The 25,881-nt window shown below is 36.1% G+C and overlaps 2 protein-coding genes and 1 pseudogene across 2 annotated transcripts; 1 reads left to right on the top strand and 2 right to left on the bottom strand.

The window, feature by feature from the left end:
- The first annotated feature begins 793 nt into the window (after positions 1 to 793).
- LOC147480161 (uncharacterized) lies at positions 794 to 6,730 on the top strand. The gene is made up of 3 exons (XM_086578577.1): positions 794 to 1,221; positions 4,988 to 5,269; positions 6,005 to 6,730. Exons 1-3 carry the CDS (start codon positions 853 to 855, stop codon positions 6,368 to 6,370), a joined length of 1,017 nt encoding a protein of 338 aa, XP_086434703.1. The 5' UTR covers positions 794 to 852; the 3' UTR covers positions 6,371 to 6,730.
- Positions 4,455 to 5,352, bottom strand: LOC147480162 (uncharacterized; annotated as a pseudogene).
- Positions 6,731 to 12,609: 5,879 nt separating the features above from the next.
- LOC147480160 (protein FAR1-RELATED SEQUENCE 5-like) lies at positions 12,610 to 14,156 on the bottom strand. Its single transcript, XM_086578576.1, has 2 exons — positions 13,802 to 14,156; positions 12,610 to 13,448 (listed from the first exon to the last, which is right to left on the bottom strand). Exons 1-2 carry the CDS (start codon positions 14,154 to 14,156, stop codon positions 12,610 to 12,612), a joined length of 1,194 nt encoding a protein of 397 aa, XP_086434702.1.
- Positions 14,157 to 25,881: the final 11,725 nt, after the last annotated feature.

The following is a 25,881-nucleotide window of genomic DNA, read 5'->3' as shown; positions in this document are numbered from 1 at the left end:
GTAAAACTAGTGTGGGAGTCCGTCGATATGTAATTGTGTATCTTCTAGTCTCAAGGTTGTGAGATACTAATATACTTGAATCACATAAGAGTAAATTTCACCACTCTTCATAATTGATATAGGCAGAACTTTGTCAAAGGTCATCCCATCCACAATATATCTTGTATTAATAATAATTTTAGTTTATGATTCCTTCTTCAGATAACCACCTAAAGCATGATTATAGGTTTGCCAATTGAATTTGGGGAGGCTAATTGATCCAAATTTCTCATAATCCAATTTAAGTGATAGAATATTTCTAAAAGGTCAACCAATGCAATTCCTATGGATGCAACTGTTGTCATCGAGCAGACTTCAAAACCGAACCTAGAGCTGAAATTTTGATGGAGAAGAAGACGAAATTTTGCAAGAAGGAAAAAACTGGTTTTAAACTTGTAACCGGTTATTTTGGTTTTGGCTTGTTTTGGTGGGAGGTGTATTGGTGGTGTATTGAGTCGGGGTCTGCCTCAAACGAAATGGGGTCTGTCAATAATAGGATCCCTAAAGCAATCTGTAATATTTTAGTATTTGGCCTATTTAGTCTATTACTTAAATCATGTTTTAACATATTTCACCTACAAATTAGGTGATGTAACTTTGTTTGATCACCTAAACTCCAAACCATTTGACACTTCAGCAAAAAATAGATGAAATTTTGAGCTAACAACACACTCCGTGGAAGTTCTACTCTTGCCCCCAACAACACAATCCTATAGCTATATAAATCCAATCTGACGTGATGGTTCTTCAGTCTAATACAATAGTCTTGTTTACTTTTGAAATACAGGAAGGCCGTGTTTCATATAATAAACCATGGCTTCAAGCAACCAGTTCATTGTTTTCTTTTTAGTTGCTTTATCCATGTCAAGCATCATCAACGTAAGCATTGCGGCTCGCCATCTCCTACAAATTCCTTCGGTTCCAGCCTTGCCTGCTGTTCCCACTATGCCAACAGTACCCACTCTTCCTACAATTCCAACCTTGCCTACACTGCCTCCATTCCCAACCATGCCAAATGTTCCAAAGGTCACACTTCCTCCCTTGCCATCCATACCATTTCCCACTATCCCAACAACCATCCCCTCAATTCCTACTATCCCAACTAACATTCCCTCAATTCCTAATATCCCAACTAACATTCCCTCCTTTCCATTCTTCTCCCCTCCCCCTTCAACCACTAGCCCATAAAATGAATTTTGCTCTGCTACTGTGCTAGACAGTTGTGTCGATCAGTTCGATCTTGTATGGGCCAGGAGCTGCTTTGGAAGTTGCTTTTTTGTTTTCTTGTTTGTTATTTCATCATGTTAATGAGCTTGAGCAGCTCGATTATTTTGTTTGTGTTTAAATACATTTGCATCTTATTTATTTCCTTTAAATGTTGTTTAAAAATGATCATATATTTTAAATTAATAATCTTTGTGCAAAATTTGTGGTCACGCTCTATTTTTCTTATGTTCAGCACACCACACGGGCGATTTAGCCAGTATGAAATTAAATTCCATTTTAAACGTTTTTACTTTGAAATTTTTGTTTGAAAACTCATATCAACCGATCAACACTGACCGTCCAAAGGAAATATGTATTACGTAGGATGTTTGCTGCTAGCAAGAGCAAATGGCTAAACGACCGAACCCCAAAAGACAAAATGACCTTGGGATTCACTACAAAAGAAGAATAAACACAGAATCAAAAATGGAATACAGAAACAAGAAATTGGTCCAGAGGACCAATTTTGAGCCAAAATCACCGTAGAGGACAACCTATTTTAGAAGAGCATGTCTTCAGTGCGCAGGTCGTATGGTGCGCAGATAATATGGGTCTTTGGATTAGTACTTTTGTCATTAAATACACACGCACCCCTTGGTATGAGTGGCCGAGATGTAATAGCGCACCATACATCTCGCGCACCATAGATTTAGCCATTTTAGAAACCACTCACAAAACCAAATTTCATGTTTTAATCACTTCTTTTAATTAAAATAACCCTCAAGGACAAAATAAGTTGGCCCGGTTTTTTAATTTTTAATTTTATTTTTCCTTTTACCCTTATGTGAATAAAACAAAACTACGAGAGAAAAAACCCAAAAGGCCAAAACTCCTTCTTCTCTAACCAACCAGACCTTTTTAGACAATAATAACACCTCCTTGCGAAGAATAACCCTTTTTATATGATAATATCAATGACTAATTATCAAACAAAGCTAGAGATGGCAGCACCAAACTAATTATCAAACAAAATAGTGTTCATAACTCCAATAGGTATGAACACTCATTGTTCATAGCTAATGTTTATAATTGGAGATATGAACAATCAATGCTCATAGCTAATGTGAATAACTTATTCAAATTTGGATAAAAGTGATATCCAAAGGTGATGATGGTTCGATTCCACTAAAATCCTCTAAAATTTTAATGTTAATCAAACAATGATTGTTCATTTGTTACTGTTAAACACGTATTGTTCATACCTACTTTAAGTATGAACACATATTGTTCATATCTGTTTTGGAAATAAACATTTATTGTTTATATCTACTTTGGGTTCATGTATTTTTGTTGGTATGAATACGTATTTTTCATATCTGTTTTGGGTATGAACAATCAATGTTCATATATGTTTTGGATATGAACATTTATTGTTCATATATGTTTTGGGTATGAACAATCAATATTTATATCTGTTTTGGGTTCATATTTTTTTTAAGTAGGTATGAACAATCATGTTCATCTATGTTTTGGATATGAACATTTATTGTTCATATATATTTTGGGGATGAACAATCAATATTCATATCTGTTTTGGGTTCATGTTTTTTTTAAGTAGATATGAACATTTATTGTTCATATATGTTTTGGGTATGAACAATCAATGTTCATGTCTGTTTTGGGTATGAACAATCAATGTTCATATCTATTTTGGGTTTATTTTTTTTTTTTGTATGAACACGGATTGTTCATACCTAAAGAAGGTATGAACAATCAATGTTCATATCTATTTGAGTGTGAACAATATGTGAACATTTATTGTTCATATCTATTTTGTTCAAAGCTAATGTTCATAATTTGGGGTAAGAACAGTTATTATTCATATCTGTTTTGGGTTCATGTTTTCATAGCCACAATCAATGTTCATAGCTGATGTTCAACATGGGTAGGTATGAACAATCATGTGGGTATGAACAATCAATGTTCATAACTGGATCAATGTTCATACATGGATATGTATGAACAATGTTTGTTCATAGCTCAAATAGGTATGAACACCCATTGTTCATAGCTAATGTTCATAATTGGGGGTATGAACAATCAATGTTCACAGCTATTGTTCATACATGGATAGGTATGAACAATCATTGTTCATACCTATTGTGGGTATGAACAATTAATGTTCATAACCGGGTTGTTTCAGTTGGGTTGGGCCGTTTATTTTTTTTCTTCAGGGGTATACTTGACTTTTCATCTACCCGAGCCGTTCTTATTTCACGTCAAGAGTAAACTTGAACTTTCATCCACCCGGTCCTTGTGAGTGATTACAAAAATAACGTGTCCTCTAGAGTTTCTCTTTCGGCCAATTTGTCCTCTAGAGTTGCTCCAGAAAATCACACAAAAAACTACCGTGTTTCGGCTATATATTTTGCCTACAATCACATCAAGGAGTGCATCAAATCCATTAGAATCAAAGAGTCGTTTATAATGATGAAGAAACCTTGCTCAGACCCTAGGTTCAGTATAATCTGCCAAATTTCCCAGTAGTTGTTCTCTCAGTGCTGAATAAACAGAGCTTTCCCTATAGATCTTAAAGTTAAAAAAAAACAAAAATCTAAAGTACAACAATTGTTCTTGAAAAATGTCTTGGCCGGGTGCGTTACCCCGCACCTCAGACAATTTAAACACACGGAAATCAGGCTCCACACCATAAAAATATCCCACTCTGCGACTAGTAGACAGAGTAAACCAACTCAATCACATGGCATATGCAATGCATAATGGCGAGCTCATTTAGATTCTCAAGCTAGATTGCCAAAGCACTAAGTGTAGCTGAACACCGCTCCAGCTGCTAAGTATTCAGTATTTTTTTTCTTTCGATAACCAACTAAGTATGTATTCAGTCTTACTCAACATGATGTGTTTGATTTGTGCTCCATTGAATCTTGTCTAATGCTAAGACTTCGTCTTTCTGAACTGATCTGACGAAATGGTTGTTAAATGTTCAGTGGCCACTAACGTTGAGGCACAGTTCATTTGAAAACATCTAGGATCTGGATGCCAAATGACAATTCTCATTTAGTACTTGCATGCTTATCTTCTTCATTATTTTTTAATTTGAGCTTTGTAAAAGAAATGATAGATCAATAAATTGAAACCATAAATAAATGTGATAATTCCTATCAATAAATTAGCCAAAAAATTCAAAATTCTTATCAAGTGGAAAGCGAAACTTTTATTATTACAAAAACGTTATACAGAGAGTATAAAGCATCCATGAGGAATAAGCACATCATCAGTACAACAATAACCCGATTACAACAAAGAGAACAATCCTACAATATAGGATTTGCTCACTGTCAAAATTGGTACTGGACTGGTAATAATTCAACTGCACTATAATAGTAAACTATAAAGGTAAAAGCGGAAATCTACGATCACACTGTGTTTTCTAAATATTAATGAAGGACAAACCAACCAATCATATAGTAATATATATTACCCTAATGCGTGCAAGGGATGAAATGAAGTAATGGAGGCCTAAGGGCTGCTGGTTGAAGGTGGTGGAGAGAAGAAAGGGAATGTAGCTGGGATGGAAGGAATAGAAGGGAAGTTTGTGGGAATGCTTGGCAGAGGAGGCAATGTGACTTTCGGAACAGTGGGCACGGTAGGCAGTGGTGGTAATGTGGGCTTAGGCAAAAGAAGGTATACTTGGCATGGGTGGTGTGGTCAACTTCGGTAGAGTTGGGACTGTGGGCAGAGGGGTAAGTGGGTTGTTGGCAGTGGTGGCAATGTGGGCTTAGGTAATGTTGGAACTGAAGGCAGTGGTGGCACTGTGGGCTTAGGTAATGTTGGAACTGAAGGTAATGGAGGCAGTGTTGCCTTAGGTAGAGGTGGGATACTGGGTAGGGTTGGCACCGGTGGAGCTGCAGGGGTGTCCAAAAGTTGGCGAGCAGCAATGCTCTCATTGATAGATGACATTGCTAATGCAATGAGCAGAGTTAAAGCAAACCAATGCTTAGAAGTAGCCATTGTTTGGGGTTAAGGAAAAGCTTGAGAAACAAGTGGAATAGGAATTAGTTCAAACTGCTTCTGCTTGTAAGAATACCTAGCCTGTAATGGGATTTATAATGGCAAATGCTTAAACATTATGGAAGACTACTACAAGCACCAAAAAAGAGGTTTGGTAAGTTGCAGTTGAGGGGGATGGGACTTTGTAGGAGTTATTGGTTCACCGGCCTCCTCAGTACGTCCTCATTCATTCAAATTGGGAGTTCAAAATATTTTGGTGGAAGTCCTTCAAAACCTTATCTGAAATTGATGCAGCACGCGTCCGTAGTTCTAAACAATTAATCCTATGTCTTGCTTAGTTATTTCGTACATTTACTGTGTCTTTACTCCTGATAACATTTTATTAGTAGGAAATTGAGTGGAGACAAGAAGTAAAGGTCCAAGTTGGTTAACCTAGTTAAGACTAAAAGTATAGTTGAAGTATCAGACCTTCTATAACATAAACAGATATTTCACCTACTTAGTGTACTGTCACCACTTTTGATCACCTACACAACAAAAACATTTGACAATTCGGCAACAATAGATAGAATGGTGAGCTAACACCCAGTTATCTTATCCCAACTTAACATTGAAGCCAAATTATCATCTAATTATTGGTTTCAGCGATTTTCCAAACCTCAAGCTATTTAAACCCAAACCTGGGAAATACTTCTCATCCAAATATAAATTTCTCAATTACCACTAACTTACATTCAGAAGCCCTCATAACCTTTTAACAATGGCATCAAGCAACCAGTTCATTGTGATCTTCTTAGTTGCTTTGTCATTGTCAAGCATCATTAACATAAGCGTTGCCACTCGCCATCTCTTACAAACTCCTTCAGTTCCAGCCTTGCCTGCTGTTCCCACCCTACCTATACCAACAATACCCACTCTGCCTACAATTCCAACCTTGCCTACATTCCCTACTATCCCAACCGTCACATTCCCACCCATGCCATCCATTTCACTGCCCAATATCCCAATAACCATCCCCTCATTTCCCACTCTCCCAAATGCGTTTCCCTCAATTCCATTCTTCACCCCTCCCCCTTCAACCACAAGCCCATAAGGTATTCTAACGCTGCTACGAATGTTGTTGGTACCCATTATTGGAAGGTGTTTTTACAGCGATTTCGTGGTGTTCAGTTTCAATTGAAGTTGTGTGGGAGCTTCTCTGAAGTTCTCAGTGGAATACATTTTCTTAAATATTTTACGTTCACGAGCTTGATTGATTTCATTATTTCTCTGTGTTTTCCATTGGATAGTGAATAGAACTCTTTGTTTATCTCTATATATATGTATACTCCAGATATTAGTCTGAGCATGTCTGTAATCTGGCTAACTGTGTTTCTTTGCATAAAGTTCAACTCAGAGTGGATTACTATAATATTAGTCTCATTTAGGTAAAAAAAAAGAGAAGAGATGTACCTCTATTGATGTAAGATTGTAAATCATTGTCATGAATCCATCTGCCAAAGCAAATGCATGGTAGAGATACAAGGTCTTCACATATTACAGGGCCATAAGGAGTATAAGGTTGGTACAAATAAATGTACAATCCATCTTCATAGTACTCTTAAAATTCTTCACTACTGCCAGCTTCCACATCTTATCCATGGACATCACTTAATGCAGAGTTGAAACTAAAAGCCTCCGTGCTTTTCCACAAATTCAGCTTGCATAAGTGAAACTTCACTCTTAATATGCATATGCTCCTGCTTCATGTTGTCAACCTCCTCACAACAAGCAAAATGCCTGAAAGCAACGCAAAGAAAAACAATATGGTAAGAACTACTCAAGGGTAAGCAAAACAAGGTTGTTAGTAAAGGAATATATAACTATGTAATCACTTCAATATACATGAGAGGGTTTCTTCTTTACTCCCCAAATCAAAATATAAAATAATTTCAATTTTATTAGCATAATAACACTCTAGTTTGTAACTTCCTGCAAAATTTTCTGAAATTATTAACACTCTCTAGTTTGCTGGGTAGAGCGAGATTATCCTCTGTTGATAGATTATATTACAAGGTAAACAATTCTCAAGTGACATGCACAAATTCAGATGTTATGAGGATATAGTGAATGTTATTTAGGTAATTTAATTCAGATTAACATTTCCCTTCGTCACGAGACCAAATGTAGAGTTATTATTCACTTCAAGGATACCTTTACTATATCAGGTCACTAAGTTGTGTGCCTCTAAAGCTATATCCCTTTCATCTTCACTTAAAAATACCAAGCATCATGCAAATCTTAAAACATAATGCAGCTATTAAGTTTCGGCACTTCGTAAGCCTTTTTTCTTCGTCGTACCCTGATTTTGACTTTTCAAGCAATATATGATTGGCATCATAATTCAACTTTCAATTCATTGGTTTATTTTCTCCGCAGAACATCCCCAGTTTACATCTTTTGCATTTAGGTACACCTCCTCTACAAATCTTTGATTAAAAATTAGCACAGTTTTACCATATGATTAAACAACAACAACAACAATAACAACAAAATTACAACAAAGACCCAAACAATGATGCAGCAATAAGTAAAATGACTAGATCATATAAAAACAAACTCTGCATATTAGAAATTCTTAGTCGAAACAGACCTCACAGCATCATACTCAAGGCAATGTACACCCAATTCTCACAAAAAATGATATGGATGTGTGACACTATGAAACTAATTTTAGTGTGTGTGGAGAAGAAATCTAGACAAGAAACGAAGTACCTGTCTATGATCATATTAAAATCTCCTGCATTCTCCACAATTTGCTCAGTCATCACCTCCACTTCGCGTTGAATCAGTTCAAGTTTTGTAGATAGAACAGTTTCACGAGTAATAAGACGCTCAAGTTTAATGTACATCTCAAGTATGAATATGTAAAGAGCTTTCTTAGAAGACCAATGAATTGATTTACTTAGGATATCTCTGGGAAAATCTCGCGCTACCAAAGTGGACCAAACAATGTTGTCATTGGATAAATTGTTAAAACGCTTACAACACATTGAAAACGAGCAGATATCTTCCCTTTCAAGAATCAATTTCCTGATTCCCGCTTCTAATATCTCTATCCACATTTCATCCGGTAGAGCTTCAATATATTTTCCCTCTTTCATCACTCTCCTTATTTTTTCTGGAAGTTTTGAATTCCTAGAAGAGTGGTGTAATGACAATGCGAATTCCTTTCTTTTTGCAACAGATTAGGTGTGGTATTCTTATGCTAGATCGGGCCAGGGCTGGCGCTAGTATGTAATAATGTACTGCAACGCAGCAATGTTCAGACCTGTAAATACATTCCAAGCATAAAATTGTCATTGATTTGAAATGCATATTTCAGAAACGTAATCAAATTCCTTAATAAGAACTACAAAAACCCCTCGATACAAAAATTCCACTGATAAAGGAATCAACAAAAAAATGTGACATTTAACTACCTTCTAAGAAATATAAACCAACCAAAAATTTCAAGTTTCACCAACACAAGCTATCAATTATGTTTACACTATATATCTAAATTTTAAAGTCCATTACAACAAATGAGCAAGCCACAATTCTAAAATGAAAAATTACAAATGCCCAACCTTCTAAATGACTAGGGAAGAAAACCAACTTCAGAAACACAAAGAATGGGTAAAAGCAAAAAAAACATGCAAGGTTTTATATAAAACAAACAGATAAGTACAAACAAGTATCAACCACAAAAAAACAAAACATACCATGATCAACGTGAAGGTGACCAAAAGCGTGAAGGTGACCAAAAGCCTCGCTAGCGGAATGAGAGTGAAGAGCGCCTTTTATGTCCTCTCAGTTGACACATAATATTAAATGATACTTGGCGAAATATCAAAACGTATCAATTGGAATTTAATTTACTAATTTGTTATTATTATTGTCCTATTCTCTCACCAATAAGCAATAAGCATATATATATATATATATATATATATATATATATATATATATATATATATATATACGGGTCGGCTACCTTGACATACTATTCTAACATACTATCTTGACATACCTAGCCAACCCGCCGATTTAGATTGAGTCTAGTGATCAAATCTAGATTTGTTTTAACAGAGAAACATAAAAAGGGTAACAATGTCATTTAGGCTTTTAAGCTTTCTTCTTCCCAAACTAAACGTGCCCTCTCTAACAAACTTAACCCAGCTCCCAACTCTCTCTCTCTACAAAAATAGGACGCCTCTAAAAATCTCATTTTTCTCCCTGGAATCGACTCCATGATAAAAAAGAAATCAACTCCACGAAAAAAATTCATAAAGAAACGAAGCTCTCCGGCTCTCCCCCAATGAAGAAGAACTCAATCAAAGCTTTAGTACCACCGTCCAAGAAGAAAAAATTGACTTAAATGGTTCTCTCTTGTCTCCCTCGATTCCGAAGTTCTAACCGATAATGAAATAATTAGTTTGGAGAACTGGGTAGATTTGATTTCGTAGGTTTCTTTTTGAAAAATAGTGATTTTGGCTTGAATGGTTGCCGCTATTGTCCTTTGGTGTAGATGAGTTGAGATGGTAAATATCTACAGTGTAGGTGTAATTTAGTTTTTGGGATGTAGTTTTCAATAACTTGATGTAGATTTGCGGGGCGTGAATGGTGGCAGATTACCGATATGCCACAGGAGGATGCTTAGAAATTCTCAAGTCGAGGCATAGACCATATTTCATTTGGAATCACGCCTCCTAAATATTGATTATTGGAGACATTACGCGTACTCAAGCTTTGAAGCTTGTGTAATATCTCCTGGAATCGCTTCGTAGAATCTATTTCTAGACAAGTCCACATATGTAATATCTTGAAGAAGGCTGAATTTTAATGAGATTTCACCAGAAAATGAATTGTCTTCTAGTCGCATTGACGAATAAGAGAAGAACAGTTGATGAGAGCTGGAGATAGGTCACCCTGTGAAATTATTGGAGAAGAGTATCACTTGATCAAAGATACCTCTGCACAAATATCGGGCGGAATACTCTCGGTGAAACCATTGGTAGAAACATCTACATATTTCTTCGAAGTTCTTCCCGGTTTAGGGGTGTCCGGGAGAAGTAGTTGTTCCATACAAGAAATGTATCAATAACTGGAAGGTCAGCAATGACATTAGGAACCGAACCACTCATTTCATTGTACATAAGGCTGAGTAGTCGAAAGTTTGTTAAATTTGCAAAGCTTTCAGGTATTGGACCAGAAATGTAGTTATCAGACAAATCTAAGCTCACCAGAGATGTAATATTGCCGAAACACCACGGTATCCTTCCAGTGAGAATTTGTAAGAAGATAGATAATGAAGGTTGTGTTTGTGTGAATTAGGGTTAAGATTCTATGGTCTGCTTGGACCAAATAATCAGATTGCTAGAATGCTGTTATGAAACATCACGGGTGAGATGTAATACGAGAAAAGTCGAGGTTGAGAGGTAGTACGAAATAATGTCTAGCTGACCAGAATTGGATGGAATGCTCCCGTGTCACGGGGGAAGGTTGAGAATTCGGCGGTATAATGTGGTGGTTCTTGTAGACCTCCCAAGGATTGAGTTTTCCATACCATTCATCAGAATTTTCATCCTTACAACGAGCAAATCATAATTGCTTATGGCCATTATGGGAAGGAATTCCCTTGAACCTTTTGAGTTTTGATAGAGAGGTGCATGGGGTATTCACAAAACTAAAGAACTGAATGAGTTCCAGGACGTTCGGTCCATTCGCAGGATTAAACCAAACAGGAGGTCATGTTCCTTTTGCAAAAACAAGAAGAAACCAAACTATTGTGAGGTAGTGAGGTACTGATATGTGTTGCAGTTAGACCTGTTGTCACCTTCAAATACATTGTCATAGCTCTCTATGAAAATAAAGTGGTCGTTAACACGAAACCGCCAGAAAAAGGAGTCATAAAAGGCATATCATGAGATGGGGATATTGTCGTGTCTTCACAAAATTAAGTCTTAAGACGACATGTTACACACCCGGCGTAAATACAAGAGCCCATAATAAATGAAGCGGGGAGGACCTTATATCCTACTCAAACAACTTTTGTACCACCGCCTTAAACTTTTTTATGCGAAAAAAGACAAAACAATCAAAACACGAGTCTTGAGACTCACGAAAATACTTATATGCTCGAAGGAACAACAGATGTCTAGGGGATTGAAAAGGAAACTAAAATCTACATTCATTCTCTATATCCCTCTTTTAACCCTCAATGCCTTAAGGTACATGAGTAATGTTAAAATTTTATTTATTTACATGACCATGGTTTCGGCCTTTGTATTTTCTGCTGCCACTGCATCTCCATGTTATGCTGGTGAAGGTCATACTGCCAGAGAACGGATTTTCTCCTGTCTCTGTCAGTCTATCCAGAGAACAACTAAGTTAAACATAAAAATGACACCCAAACTTTGTCAGTGTGTGCTGTGTACACTTGTGTCAACCTGAAATAATAGCAATTGACCTCTGTCCACTCTCTAGGTTACGCGGTATAACAGTAACCAGATGATTCTTGTGACAACAATTAAAAGAATACTTTAGAACAATAAACGGGGAGCCCTTCAAATTAATAAATCAGTTCATAATGCGGGGGAATATCTCCATCGCAGAACGCTTAGTTGTGTCTCTGATCTGAACACACTTTGTCTACCACATTGTTTCACATGACCAAAAATAATTGAATGATTCAGCACTAAAAAAAACCCAATAACAACACTTATTATTGTTCGGCATCCTCTCCATGCGAAAAAATCAGTCACCCCTATCAAAGTTCAACACCGCAGCTATCAAAATTCAGTATCTCATCCCATTGCTAATTAGTCATTTTGCTCGCTAAAAGTAGCCTGCAAATAAAATACATGTTAAAAGTTGACAACAAGTATCCAATATTAAATTTACAAAAAAAAATATAACATGGTATTACGTTTTGAATCTTGTCCGGACAATTTCTTGAGTCATGTTTTACAAACTTTTGGCACGTTTTACACAACCTTCCATTCTTTTCTTCTTGGGCTATCTCTCTGCCAGACTTTATTCTCTTATTTCTCCCCTTTGTTTGAGAAATGTTGGGGTTCAAAATTAAAACCCGTGAAACAAAGGTTAGGGTTGCTTAAAATTAAATTTAATCACGGTAAAACAAGTGATAAGAAAATACCCGCTATATCAACTTTGGCGCTTCTCGTTAGTTGAAGCCACCTCTTTAGTAACTCCTTCTTTAGTAGCTCCTTCAATGAGAGTTTCCTTGCACTTGGCAACTCCGATTGACAGTTCACTCATTTCTCTATGAAAAATGTGTAACTCTCAACATTAGTTCTTTGTATCATATGCCAATTGAGTAGCAACCTTAATGCAATGGGAAACTCTTAAAGCCTCTTGGTTTCCATGACCGTTCACTAATCCACCATCAAACACGACCCTGTAAGTGTTTGCCTTTTGTGTCCACCTCTTCAAAATAAAGTGAGCTGGAATTTCTTCAACGTCATACCGCAGAAAAATCTTCAAAAGATGAGTGCAAGGTATACCCATAAACTTGAAATACTTACATTCACACTCAGCCTCCAGGGTTGTTCTATCAAAACTCACTTTCCAAACATTAGTATTCTGAGGCTTTCTTGATTTCAAGAAATAAGTTCCATTTCCGTTCCTATCAACCACCTCTTCAACAATTTTGTAGTAGTTTCTTGCATTTTCCACCTGAGACTTAAATTTATTAAAAACATTTATTGTGTACACTTTGCCAGCATGCTTCAAAAGGAACTCGTTTCTACCCACATTGCGACATTTATGTTTAGTGTTGTAATCAAAGTCTCTTTCATGCTTGGCAATCAATCCCAAACTTCTTTCATTACCATGAACAAACTGCATGAGAGTAGTCGTCGAACTAACAAAGTTATCATAATAAGAGTTCATTGATTCACTTCGTCCAGTTGTGTTCATTCCAGCAAAGAAGGTGTCTAAGTGATAAACCCGAACCCAATTTCTTCTTAACTCATACATATCATTCAACCAACTATGCTCCACCAAATCGTATTTTACCATTAGTGCATGCCACTTGCTTTCAAAATCATCTATCCTATAGGATTTAAGAACGAAATTTAGCTCTGTAGCAAAGGTGTTGTTTTTATGGTACACATGCCCCAACTTCTCTGAAAATTTATTTGAAACATGCCAAAAACAATGACGATGTTGTGTAGAGGGGAATACCTTAGCAATCGCTCCAGTCATTGCCCCGTCTCGGTGAGAATCGAAGTTGGAGGGCGACCACCCATAGCTGCAAGCCATGTCTGAAATAACCACACAAATGTTTCCTCAGTCTCATCAAGCAATAATGCACACCCAAATTGAATGGATTGCAAATGGTGGTTGACACCAGTAAAAGGAGCAAAAGGCATTTCATAAATATTAGTTCGGTAAGTTGTATCGAAAGATACAACGTCTCCAAAGTATTCGTACTACACCCGAGACCGTCCTTCAATCCAAAAAAAATTAACTGCAGTACCACTTGGATCTAGTTGAACAGCATAGTAGAATTGAGGATTTTCTGCACTCTTTTGCTTAAAGTAATCAAGTACAGCCGTCGCGTCATTTTCTTTTGGTTTCTTTCTTGTGGCAGAATAGTTTTGACACATCTTTGAAGTAAGCCCAATTGCATCCCCAGAGAAAACTGATGCAACTTTTGCCACTGGTAAACCCTCATTATCAAAAATCTCTGTCAGGTTCTTTGCTGCTTCTGGCATAGATTTATTCGACCTCATTGAACCCCTCTTGTACGGAGAAACCAAGCCATGACTATGGTTGTTTTCAACCAATGTAACTGTGTATATATTGTCGAGTTTTTTCTTTGCCAATCTCATTCTTGCTCTACAATCACACCGCGGTCGATGTGTTTCTTGATGTTCCCGACACTCCAATAGACACATCTTCTTTCTTGTTATGGATCCCCTCACGCGGAACAGACCAAGAGACCACTAGAAGGTGCGTCAACATGTATGTTTTCTTAAGCGCACTCCTAACACGCGTTTCAAATCCTCGTTGTCGACCATACTCTTTGTAGTATTTCTTCGCTTCCTCAAAACCGTTAAAAGCGACATCCCTACATACGGTGCTTCTAACAATTGTATGTCTTCGTTTGTGGATTCAACTGGGAGAAGAATCCAATAGTAATCTTGAATCGGGGAACATCGGAAGCTCCATTCAAAGTCATTTCGGTACTAAAAAAAAAAACAAATAATTAAATAGAGAAATGGAGACAAGTACAACTTAGAAAAAAACATACAATCAGTTCATCAAGGACACGCTTTTTATAGCCTAAAAACCTCATTGGATTGAATGGCTAACTACCCTACTGGACTCGATGAGTTCTAGAGAAGGCAGAATGATGTAAAATAACACATATACCATGTACAATAATTTCACAGGTGGCCTACCCTACTGGACTCGATGTTATCTTGATAGTGTTTTCTTTTGCTGGTTTTTCCCAATGAGTGGATAAGTTGTGATTTGTGAATGTGTAATTTGATCCCCAATCATACCATCAGTACGACCATCTACTTACAGATTCTATGCATTCAACTACAACGTGCTTCGGTGAATAAGTTTGGAGAATCAGTCAAACTCCAGGTAATGTAATTTCCTTGTTATGTATTACGTACATACTAGTCTTGAACCTAAGAGTGGGGCAGAAATTCAAGTTATGTTTATTAATCTGCCACCATTCACGTCCTGCAAATCTATTGAAGTTATTGAACTGGACATGAATAGTTTATCAGGAACTGTACCAGAAAGTGTTGCAAAATGCAAGGCTCTTGAAAGGATGAGCTTAGCAAGAAATAGGTAGAATCTCCAAACTAATCAGACTTGAGAAGAAGAAGAACGAGAGAAGAACGAGTTCTTTTTTGGGGGAAAAAGCTACGATGGAGAAAAAGGGGTTTTTTCTTTAGCAAAACAAAATGACATTTTCGCCCTTTTTCAATTCTTTCAATTGATTTGTTTGGTTTTTTAGAAATAGATCTGGACGTCAGATTCTGTTTGATCTGATGGTTGGTTAGGTATGTCAAGATAGTATGTTAGAATAGTATGTCGACGTATATATATATATATATATAAAGAGAATAATTTTGTGGACACAACTATTTGTTGTCCACAAGACTTCATGTGCTGATTGGTGGAGAGCCTGCCCAGAAAAACTATTTACCTGCCCGAAAAAATTGTTTATCTGGCCCACAAAGTGTTTGGACTAATGAGAAGTTGTTGTTTGTGGACAAGTCTGTCCACAAATTCGCTCTCTCTATATATATGATAGTATAATAAAGCGGCCCAACAATGGTATCGGAGCTGTGGTAAGGATTTTAGTTTTCCGCCATTTGTTGTTCTTTTTTTTTATTAAAAAAAATGCATTTTTTGAATAATTATGTTCGAGAGAGCAAAACATAAATTGTATTTAATGTAAAAGACACTTAGTATGTTAAAAGCAAAAGTTGAACTATACTAATGCACCGTGTTGATGGATCAACCAACATGAAACGGCAAGAATAAAATTTATATAATATATGTGTAAACACAAATTTAAATAATATTTACATTTGGTATCAGAGCTGGTTTGGGTCAATCCAGTTTAGGGTATATATATATATATAAAGAGAATAATTTTGTGGACACAACTATTTGTTGTCCACAAGACTTCATGTGCTGATTGGTGGAGAGCCTGCCCAGAAAAACTATTTACCTGCCCGAAAAAACTGTTTATCCGCCCACAAAGTGTTTGGACTAATGAGAAGTTGTTGTTTGTGGACAAGTCCGTCCCACAAATTCGCCTCTCTATATATATATATGATAGTATAATAAAGCGCCCAACAATGGTATATTTCCGAGACGTGGTAAGGATTTTAGTTTTCCGCCATTTGTTGTTATTTTTTTTATTAAAAAAAATGCATTTTTTGAATAATTATGTTCGAGAGAGCAAAACATAAATTATATTTAATGTAAAAGACACTTAGTATGTTAAAAGCAAAAGTTGAACTATACTAATGCACCGTGTTGATGGATCAACCAACATGAAACGGCAAGAATAAAATTTATATAATATATGTGTAAACACAAATTTAAATAATATTTACATTTGGTATCAGAGCTGGTTTGGGTCAATCCAGTTCTGGGTTGGTTCATTAATCCAGTTCAGGTGATGGGTTGGATAGATCATTATGTTTGGACCAAGTCCTTATAGACTGGTAGAAAGAAATAAGGCCCAAACTTAAATAAGACTTAAAGCCCAAAAAGAAGTCTAATTATGGTTGATGTCATGATGACATCATCGCCTCCCTGTCAACCAACGCCAATAGGAACCTTAATGGATATGAAATCCTTGTTCCATCTAGCACACACATAGACTACCTAAAAACAACCATTAGTGGGAAGATCTAATACTCATCATTGGCGATTAAAACTTGAAAATCACCAGTTATCAAACCCACAACTTCTAACATATCAAAATTACATCAAATTCATACCATACATCACCGATTTCAGCACCATCCATTGGTGACTCGTTGGAATCCGGATTAGAATAATAGAATATAATAACGTGAAAGCTTTCTAATACCATTGTCACCAAATACGGCGTTTTTTTTGAAAAAAACGCGTTTAAAACCCGAGATATTGCCAAGGCGTCTGGTTCCAGTTTAAAACCCGGATTTTTCAAAAAAACGCGTTTTAAACGTTTTAAACCCGTTTTAAACTTAAAAAACGTTTAAAACCCGAGATTTTGAAAATCTCCCGTTTAAAACTTTTTTTTTTTTTTTTTTTTTTTTTTTTTTAAAATGCTAGAAAAGAAAAGGGTTTTGGAGTTTACCTTTTTGAAGAGTGGGCGTTAGATTGACTTATTGAGACCGTTCTATTTTGCTTTGGACTATTAATAATTAATTGAAAATTTTAAAGTTATTAACTTATTTGTAGTACTTAATTATGCCATTATGGTTGGTAATTAGTAGTATCTTATTTTGAGTAGTGTTTTGGCACTGAATCTAAAACTTATAGTATTTGGATGAGTAATGATAATTTGATATTTTCATGTATTTGAATTTTCTTTCATTTGTATTATTATTATTTTTTTTTTTTATGTGTTTTTTTTCCACTTTTATAGAAAATCAAACTCTTTATCTATTATATTATTTATCACCGGTTTTTACCGTTTCTTTTACGTATTATACGTACTATACGTTTTAAACCCGTTTTACCGTTTTAAACCCGTTTTTTATGCCCCACATTTTTTTACGCTTTTTTTTTTTTTTCCGTTTTTTTCCCGAGACGTTCCGTTTAAAACACGAACTAAGTTTTTTTCAAGTACACCGTTTTAAACCCGTACCGTACTTGGTGACAATGTCTAATACATGATCATGAGAAACTTTCTAAATTCCTTATTCTCATAATGTGAAATCCAAACAACTGATTTAATAAAACGATCAAGTCTCTAAAAGCTATGAAAATTTAGCTATACATAATCTGTTGAATGTTGCTTTTGTGTTTGCGAACAAAAAAGTTTATTGGTCAAAATATGTAAGACGTCAATACAAAAACCAAACTACATATAAGATTTTGAAAACGTCTCATAACGGTGACATATGCAATTTTATCACAAACAAACTTAATGATAACATCATAAATGTAAGTATGACATAGAGATACAACTTGCTAACAGTAGATAAAATTCAATTTTAGTAGAAAATAAACGTGATTCACAACCGAGCTCTGATACCAAATGTAAGCACAAATTTAATAGTGTTTATAGTATTATCAACGCATTTCTAAATTTTGTTGTGACACCTCAGTGTTTTTAGTCGATCGAAATTTCTAAAAACAAGTCAAGCACAAGCGCGTTTTGAACAAAATTTGGCTTTTTATTTTGGACGGGAATAGTTGTCTCGTTCCAAATTTAATTTGTTTTAAACGGCAAAAGTTGTACTGTCCCTGTTGAAACAATTTTTTTTTAAAACGCGCGCATTCTCAAGCTTCCAGTACCATTTTCCCATAGGAACAACGAGATAAACTCAAGCCCCATCCCTTCAATCACCAAATCAATATTCATTTTTCAACCAAATTCCTTTCTATTTTTTGCAATGGATCAACGTTGTCGAGCTGGACTTAAGAAGAGTATTCTGCATGGGTTGGGGAGTTCAAATCCTCGGGAAAACGAGGGTGAACTCGTATCGGAAAATGATTTCAATTTTCCATGGAGATTGAGTATTGTTGATCATCCGACGTTCGCTCCTGATCCAAACAAGCATGTTTCGTGTTTATATAATACTGACGAAGTAAGTATGAGTTTATGAACGTTGTTCAATTGATTTTTATTTAAAATCGTGTTTAGAATTTATCATATACTAACTGTTTGATTAAATACCTCAACGTGTAGAAAATGAGTTCGATGAAATGGAGATACGCAATACCGAGCATTAAAGACTTCTGGAGTCACCTAGTGGAAAGAGGGGACGAAATGGAGCTCGTAAGAGCTCGGCGAATTTTGGGAACACCTTTTGGTCCACTGATATCGTGTACGATCATTCAGACAGATTGTCCACTGATATTTGTATTGGCGGAACGATGGTGGCACACGACACACACTTTTCATCTTCCATGTGCTGAGATTGGTATCACACCACTTGACTTTATAATGCTAACGGGTTTAAGTGTGGGCGAGAAGAAGCCAGTTTTGTTTGATTCAAGTATCGAAGATGATTTTGAAAGGTTGAAGACTCTACTGCCTTCGTTGTTTGATTTTGAAGGTAGACTTATTCCAGGAAATATAGATGGCAAATACATTTTGAACCTGCCCATCAGAGAAATATTCATGCACCAATTAGATTATGAATATTGTTTAGAACATGAAGTTGACGCCTTATACTTGGACCAAAAATCTGCGGAGGACGATGAGTTTATCAGGATTTTTTTATTATATTTTTTGGGCCAAGTGGGTTTTACAGTAGGAAAATATGGGATTTGGGCTGGTTGGTTAGCGTCTTTGGTAGACCTTGATAATTTGGATGATTTTGACTGGGGAGGTGCTTTCCTGGCACATCTATATACAGGGCTTGATTTGTTTGTACATACAAATGAAATGGGGAAGCAATGCAACAGAATTACTTGGATACTACAAATAATTCAATAGGATTTAACTTTTAAGATATAAGATTTTAATTTGTTAGTTAAATATTATATAATTTTAATTAGATACACTTTCATTTGATTATTTCAGTACTGGTGGTATGAGTATTTGGCTTGCTTAAACCCTATACTGAAAGAGAATTGGGATAAGGAATTATGGCCTCGCCCACAGAGATGGGCTGCATTCGGTCATGCTAGATTAAGGGATGGGGTCCATAATGATCTTCAAGATGTTATGATCCAAATAGGGACAAAAAGTGTGAGATCTATTGTTTGGAGTCCGTGGCAAGGTTCTCAATTTAAGAATATGCATATCTATCAACATAATACTCTAATGTCGTTAAAAAGATTCATATTGCAATCCCTTGATATACGGTGCTTGGTTCCTTGGAGATAGGGTGACTATGCAGACCATTGGATATAGATATATTCTTGCTCCCCCACCCACAAATATGTGTGCTATGGATGTATTAGATAATTTGATTGAACGGTATCGCGTTGAAAGTACGTGGCCGAGTTTTACTGATTATGTTGATTTGAACTCCACTCTTGATTATGACACTTATTGGCGGCAAGTTTCTAGGGGAAGCCTATCTACGGGTCCACTTTATAGAGGTGCAAATATGGATGTCGCAACTAGTCAGAGTTTTAGACGAGACGTCGAATTCCCAGAACCTGCAAGTTCCACAAGAACATCTGGAGTCCATCATGGTTTTACACCCCCACCTAGTGATCCATACGACCCATGGTCATCCCACGTTGTTAGTTCTCAGGGAATGGAGAACACATTTCACTTGGAGTGTTCGGTGCTTGTACCTGACTTACAACAATTTAATGAGGTATATTTAGATTTCATTATGTTAATTTAAACACACTATGTATATTTAACTTAGATACAATATTGACACAATGCAGGAAACAATGCGTGCTCGATTATCAGATGAAATGCAAATCAACCAGGGGCTTCAAGCTAGTTTAATTGAACACACTCAACAGTATTATGGCTATTTAGACAAAGAACGAACGCAAAGAGCAAACACTGAGCATAAGATGGCTGAGATGACAAACGAATTGGTAGCCTTGGTAATTTTATTATATGTTTGATATTTTCAAATATTTTTTTTTATATATCAAATTTTAGATTTTAATTGCATTGTGTTGATGTTTCAGAGAATAGCTACTGATATCATGCAGCAAAACAGTGCTCCTAATATGAGAGGGCGAAAACGGAGAGGGAGTGGCCAGAGCAGTTAGGGTAGTGCTCCATAGTGCTATATTGCACTATTTTGTAATAATTTAGTGATGCCATTGTTGTTGTTGTTGTTGTTGTTGTTGTTGTTGTTGTTTTTTTTTTTTAGTGTTTGAACAGGTTTTTGAGAATCTTAATAGGTTTAGGTATTTGAATTATGTTGATTAAACAAAATAGGATATGTCAATTTTTTTTTATGCATTAAATTAATTATTACATTGCGTTAATTTAAAGTAAGATATTTGGGGGCTAGTGAATCTATTCATTGCGTTAATTATTACATTGTTTTAATTATTATTGCAAGTTTAGAATCTATACATGCTTTTTGTTATGTAGACAAATAAATTCTCATGTGAACAATCAAGCCCATGTGAACGTGACTAATAAGCCCATGGGCCTCCAAGCCAAAATTGCATTGCATAATAAAGGAAAAATACACCAAAACAAAGGGATCAATTTATACGTTATACGTTGGCATTATTCCCAATGGATCAATTTATATCCGTTGACATTATTCCCAAAGGGGATCAATTTATATCCATTTATCCGTTGGCATTATTCCCAAGGGGGATCAATTTATATCCATTGACATTTATTCCCAATGGATATATTTCTATCTGTCACACCTCGAATTTCGACAGAATTTGGAAAAACATTATTTGTTCCCGACTCTTCGATCTCCGAGGTGTGACGCACTCTCAACTCCCAAAAACCCATAAACAGTTTAAATATGCGGATAATTAAAAACAAATAAAAATTTTAACTTAAACAAAAGTCCTCTTCATTACAAAAATTTACAAATGAAAATGCAAATAACCTTATCTCAACTGAAAATCTATATCACCTCAAAAGAAAACAAAGCCTATCTTGAAATGTGACGCTAACGCAAACCACGAGCAGCAACCAATCTTCTTCAACACTAAACCTGTCAAGACTTACCAACTATGTTCATTTAATGAACACACTCGATAAGCAAACATGCAAATCGGGTCAGCATTATAAAAATGCTGGTGTGAGTAGCTTTAAAATACAACATATATTTATACATATACATACGCAATCCATAAGGCAGTTAGTTCCTCCACCGAGGCGCCTTAACTTCTAACAACTAATACAACATCCTTAAGTACAATAATTAAGGCAGGTAGTTCCTCCACTGAGGCGCTTTAACTTCCCACAACCACACAACAAACTATACTCATAATAAATAAGGCATGTAGTTCCTCTATCGAGGCGCCTTAGGTTCGAACTAAACAAATAACCAACCAAGCATATTATATACGTACCGCATTTCATGCTCAATTACAGAGGGGGTCGTCTCTGCCCAAGTAATTAGTTTGACCCACCATTCTGCAAAGCCATATACAATCATATATTTAAAGGTATATAATTAACCAACATGTTACCATAATTATATTAATTAAGGCTTTCTTTGTGTGTCCCTAAAATCATGTCGTATCTATGTCTTACCTAGTTTCCCTGACTACCACAATCACTACCCAACGCCGAACATGTACATCCACATGCCTCCCCTTACATAATGAACCACTCCGTGTGTAACTACCCTGAGCGGGATGCCGCACACCAGGTAACCCTCACACGAAAGCCATTATGTAAGTACTGCCACTATTCGTCATAAAATATCGTGTGTCTCGTTCTATTTTGCGAACGGAATAATCAAGCCACTATTCGGCTATGCTAGAAGGGCCATTCAGCTTTACTGAAACGCTAGAAGGGCCAATCACATTACTTACGCCAGAAGGGCCATTCAGATTCACTGAAACGCCAGAAGGGCCAATCAAATTGCACACGCCCACACAGGGCAAATCACATGAGTTGTGGTAGCTAGGTTCTAGGATTTTCGTTACGTAATTTATTCAAATGTCATCCATTTATGACTCATAATAATTCCACTATATCACGTGCAGGTCAAATACCTTATTGCACTAAGCCACCATATTTATAAATATCTCAATTATATCTCGTAACTACTTTCATTCTTTCACGTACCAATATATTATTGCACTAAGCCATAATCCCGTGGGAAAATATCCACACATACTATACTACCTCATAGATAAAATAATGGAGTGTCTATACATTTATTTCTTCACAACTATTGCATTTAATGTATATATATCCCAACATATTATATAATGTCACAATATCAACGTCAAATCTTAATTAGATAATGAGAACCAAATTTATACAAGCTTCTACAACATTTTATCATTTGATTTGTCCATACAATTTATAACATAAAACGTAGCACAATTAAACATTCCACAGTCCACAATCAAAGCCCAATATATATATGCTTTACACACTACTCATGTCAAATCTTAATTAGGTAATGACAAACAACGTTATATAATGTTCGACAATATTTTTATTACTATATTTGTCCATATTCTTAAATATGAGAAAAACTGGAAAAAGTCAACATTCCACAGTCAACAATCAATGGTCAACGGTCAAAGTCAACACATCATGGTCAAAGTCAAACTGTCGTTTCCATGTTCAACAGGTTCAGGGTCGTAGCCATGGTTCATGGCTAAGGTCAAAGGTGCATGGCTCATGGGCTCATGACTAAGGAAACGGTTCGGACCCAACTAGCCGAGCCCAAACCTTAGAACCCGAAAGTCTAAATGTTGAAAGACCCATTTAGATATATTTTAAGTTAAATGACCAGCCCAAAAATCAAAATTAGAAACTGGCTCAAAACACCAATGGGTTCGACCCGGAGAATTTAACTGAAACCGGCCCAACACTTAAACTAAAACTGGTCCACAATTTAAACTAAACTGGTTCGAAACAAAGGATTAACCCGGCCCAATAACTGACTAGTGTTTAAGCCCAAAAACTTCAACTGAACTGGCCCGAAACACAAATGGGTTCGGCCTAAAAATTGAACTGAAACTGGCCCAAAAACTTTAAATTAAACTGGCCCAAACTAAACAAATAGAAAATGGCCCAACCCACTAACTAATATCAAAACCGGCCCAAAACTAAAATAGATTATTGGGCCCCAAACAAAACCAAAAGACTTTGGCCCAACCAAAATTAAAAGAAAAGAATCCGGCCCAACCGACCAACAGGTCGTCTCCCTCAGCTGGTAACCAGCTTTCTTCCACCGCCAGCAGCTCAAGTCCGGCCACCACCCCTCACTTCATCAACACATCGGTTTCGCTCCTTGCAAAAACCCCTACCACTTTGTCAAACACAAAATCTCACTTCATTGACATCCAAAAACTAGATCTCAATCGCGACCTCCATTAACACCGGATCCAAAGCTTCAAACAGCACTACTGTCGAGCACCCAATCATCCCCACTACCACCAAACCTCATCCCATCAAAAATCGAAATGAAATTCACAACATCAAGACATAAAATATATATTACTCTAGCACAGGCGATTCGGCCGCCATTATTAACTGTTTAAGCTTTCTCCAAGCTTCAACAGCCCACCCAACTCTCCAATACTTCAACACCCACTACGACTAATCCACTACGACTAATCATCCGACAATCAAAAGTTCAAAGCAACAACAACTACCATAGTATTTAAGTTCAAACAATGAACAGGACAACTCTGGGCTCATGCCGCTATTAATGGCCTCTGGGCTTCGACAGTTCAAAGGCACAGTATTACAGTTCGACAATTCTATATCAAATTTTAGAGTTTTAAGTTTTAACAACACGACAGATTTCAACTGAAAAGAAATCGATAGTAACGAGGATTTAATAAAATAAATCTATAAAATATCTACTCACCTGTATTAAAACTCAACTCGACGAATCCCTCGTAGTTCGAATCGTCGCGCTCCACCCTCTAGCAATCCAACTTTTATCTCTGCCTCTATTTTTATTATTTTTTTATTCTCTAAAACCCTATTCTCCAGAACAATGTGATTATATACTTGGGTTTGAAACCCAAGCCCAACGCAGACTCGGGCCCAGAAACCAGGCCCGCGTATCCCAAATCCAATCCAGCGAATTTTAAATAAATAAATAAATTAATAAATAACTAAATACGTATTTTAAATACGGGCGTTACACTATCCGTTGGGCCTTTGCCTATATATTCAAAGTTATTTTCATTCCTCACTTCAGCTTCTCATTTTCATTCTCTAATCTTTCTCAACTTCAATTTCTATCTCAAATTCAACTACCAATATGGGCGGATCAAATATTGTCCACATTTCTACACCTACGATTTTTCAGTGGTGTAAGGAAGTTGGTCATTACGCTACTTCATGTCCATACATTAACATCAAATGCCCAAAACTTGAATAATGCAACGACATGATGATAGTGGTCATAGCTAACAATGATGATGGAATATTGAAAGACAAACTTCTAAAGTGTGATGTTGATGATTGTCCCTCAAATATCAACATCTATAATTCAAAAAAGATTGACATACTTGTATGTCATTTTTGCAAGGAAGCAGTAGATTTCTGCCCTAGGTGTGGCTTGTGTGATCAATGCAATCCTTCAATGTGTGGTGGAGAAACAAGTCATACCGCTTAGAATTTAAGTGTAGGATATGTAATATTTGTATGTTGTTTAATTCTGTAGTGTATTGTCTTTAATTGTTGTGTTTTTAATTCCGAAGAATTTTATAAGATGTTTTGTATTTTTATTTCCAATTAAGTTGTAATGTTTTGTAATGTTTTTCATTTCTAGTTGAGCTGATTTGTTTTTAATTTCAACTTATAAACAAACACATTTTTTCAATAAAATATACTTTCATTATTAAAACAAAATACAATTTTATTTAAAGAAAAACATACACGTAAACGATAAAAATAGATTACAACTAACATAAAACTTAAATAAATTAGTACGCTAAAACATAATCTAATACCACTCAAGTATATGTCCAAGAATATCCAAACAACGTTCATGAACAAATTCAACTTCTTTAATTTCTAGAAACATACGTTTCACCGCAGTTTTTCGCTCTTCATCGCTATTGAAAGCACCAACAATCCTAAGTGCATGCTGCAAGGTAAGATATTTCTTATAATTTTTGCAAATCCTCTCAAATCGTTCTAAAAAGACTTTATTGGTTCTACCTTTACGATTGTCGTTCTGTCTGAATATTTCACAAGTTCTATCCCAAATAACTCACCTAGGTCCATAATTTGACAACGCAATATTACGCTCC

Source organism: Coptis chinensis, chromosome 8 (assembly GCF_015680905.1).
Source record: "Coptis chinensis isolate HL-2020 chromosome 8, ASM1568090v1, whole genome shotgun sequence".
Taxonomy (NCBI): Eukaryota; Viridiplantae; Streptophyta; class Magnoliopsida; order Ranunculales; family Ranunculaceae; genus Coptis; species Coptis chinensis.
The sequence above is the reverse complement of the archived record's forward strand: the minus strand, read 5'-3'. Positions and strand labels throughout refer to the sequence as shown.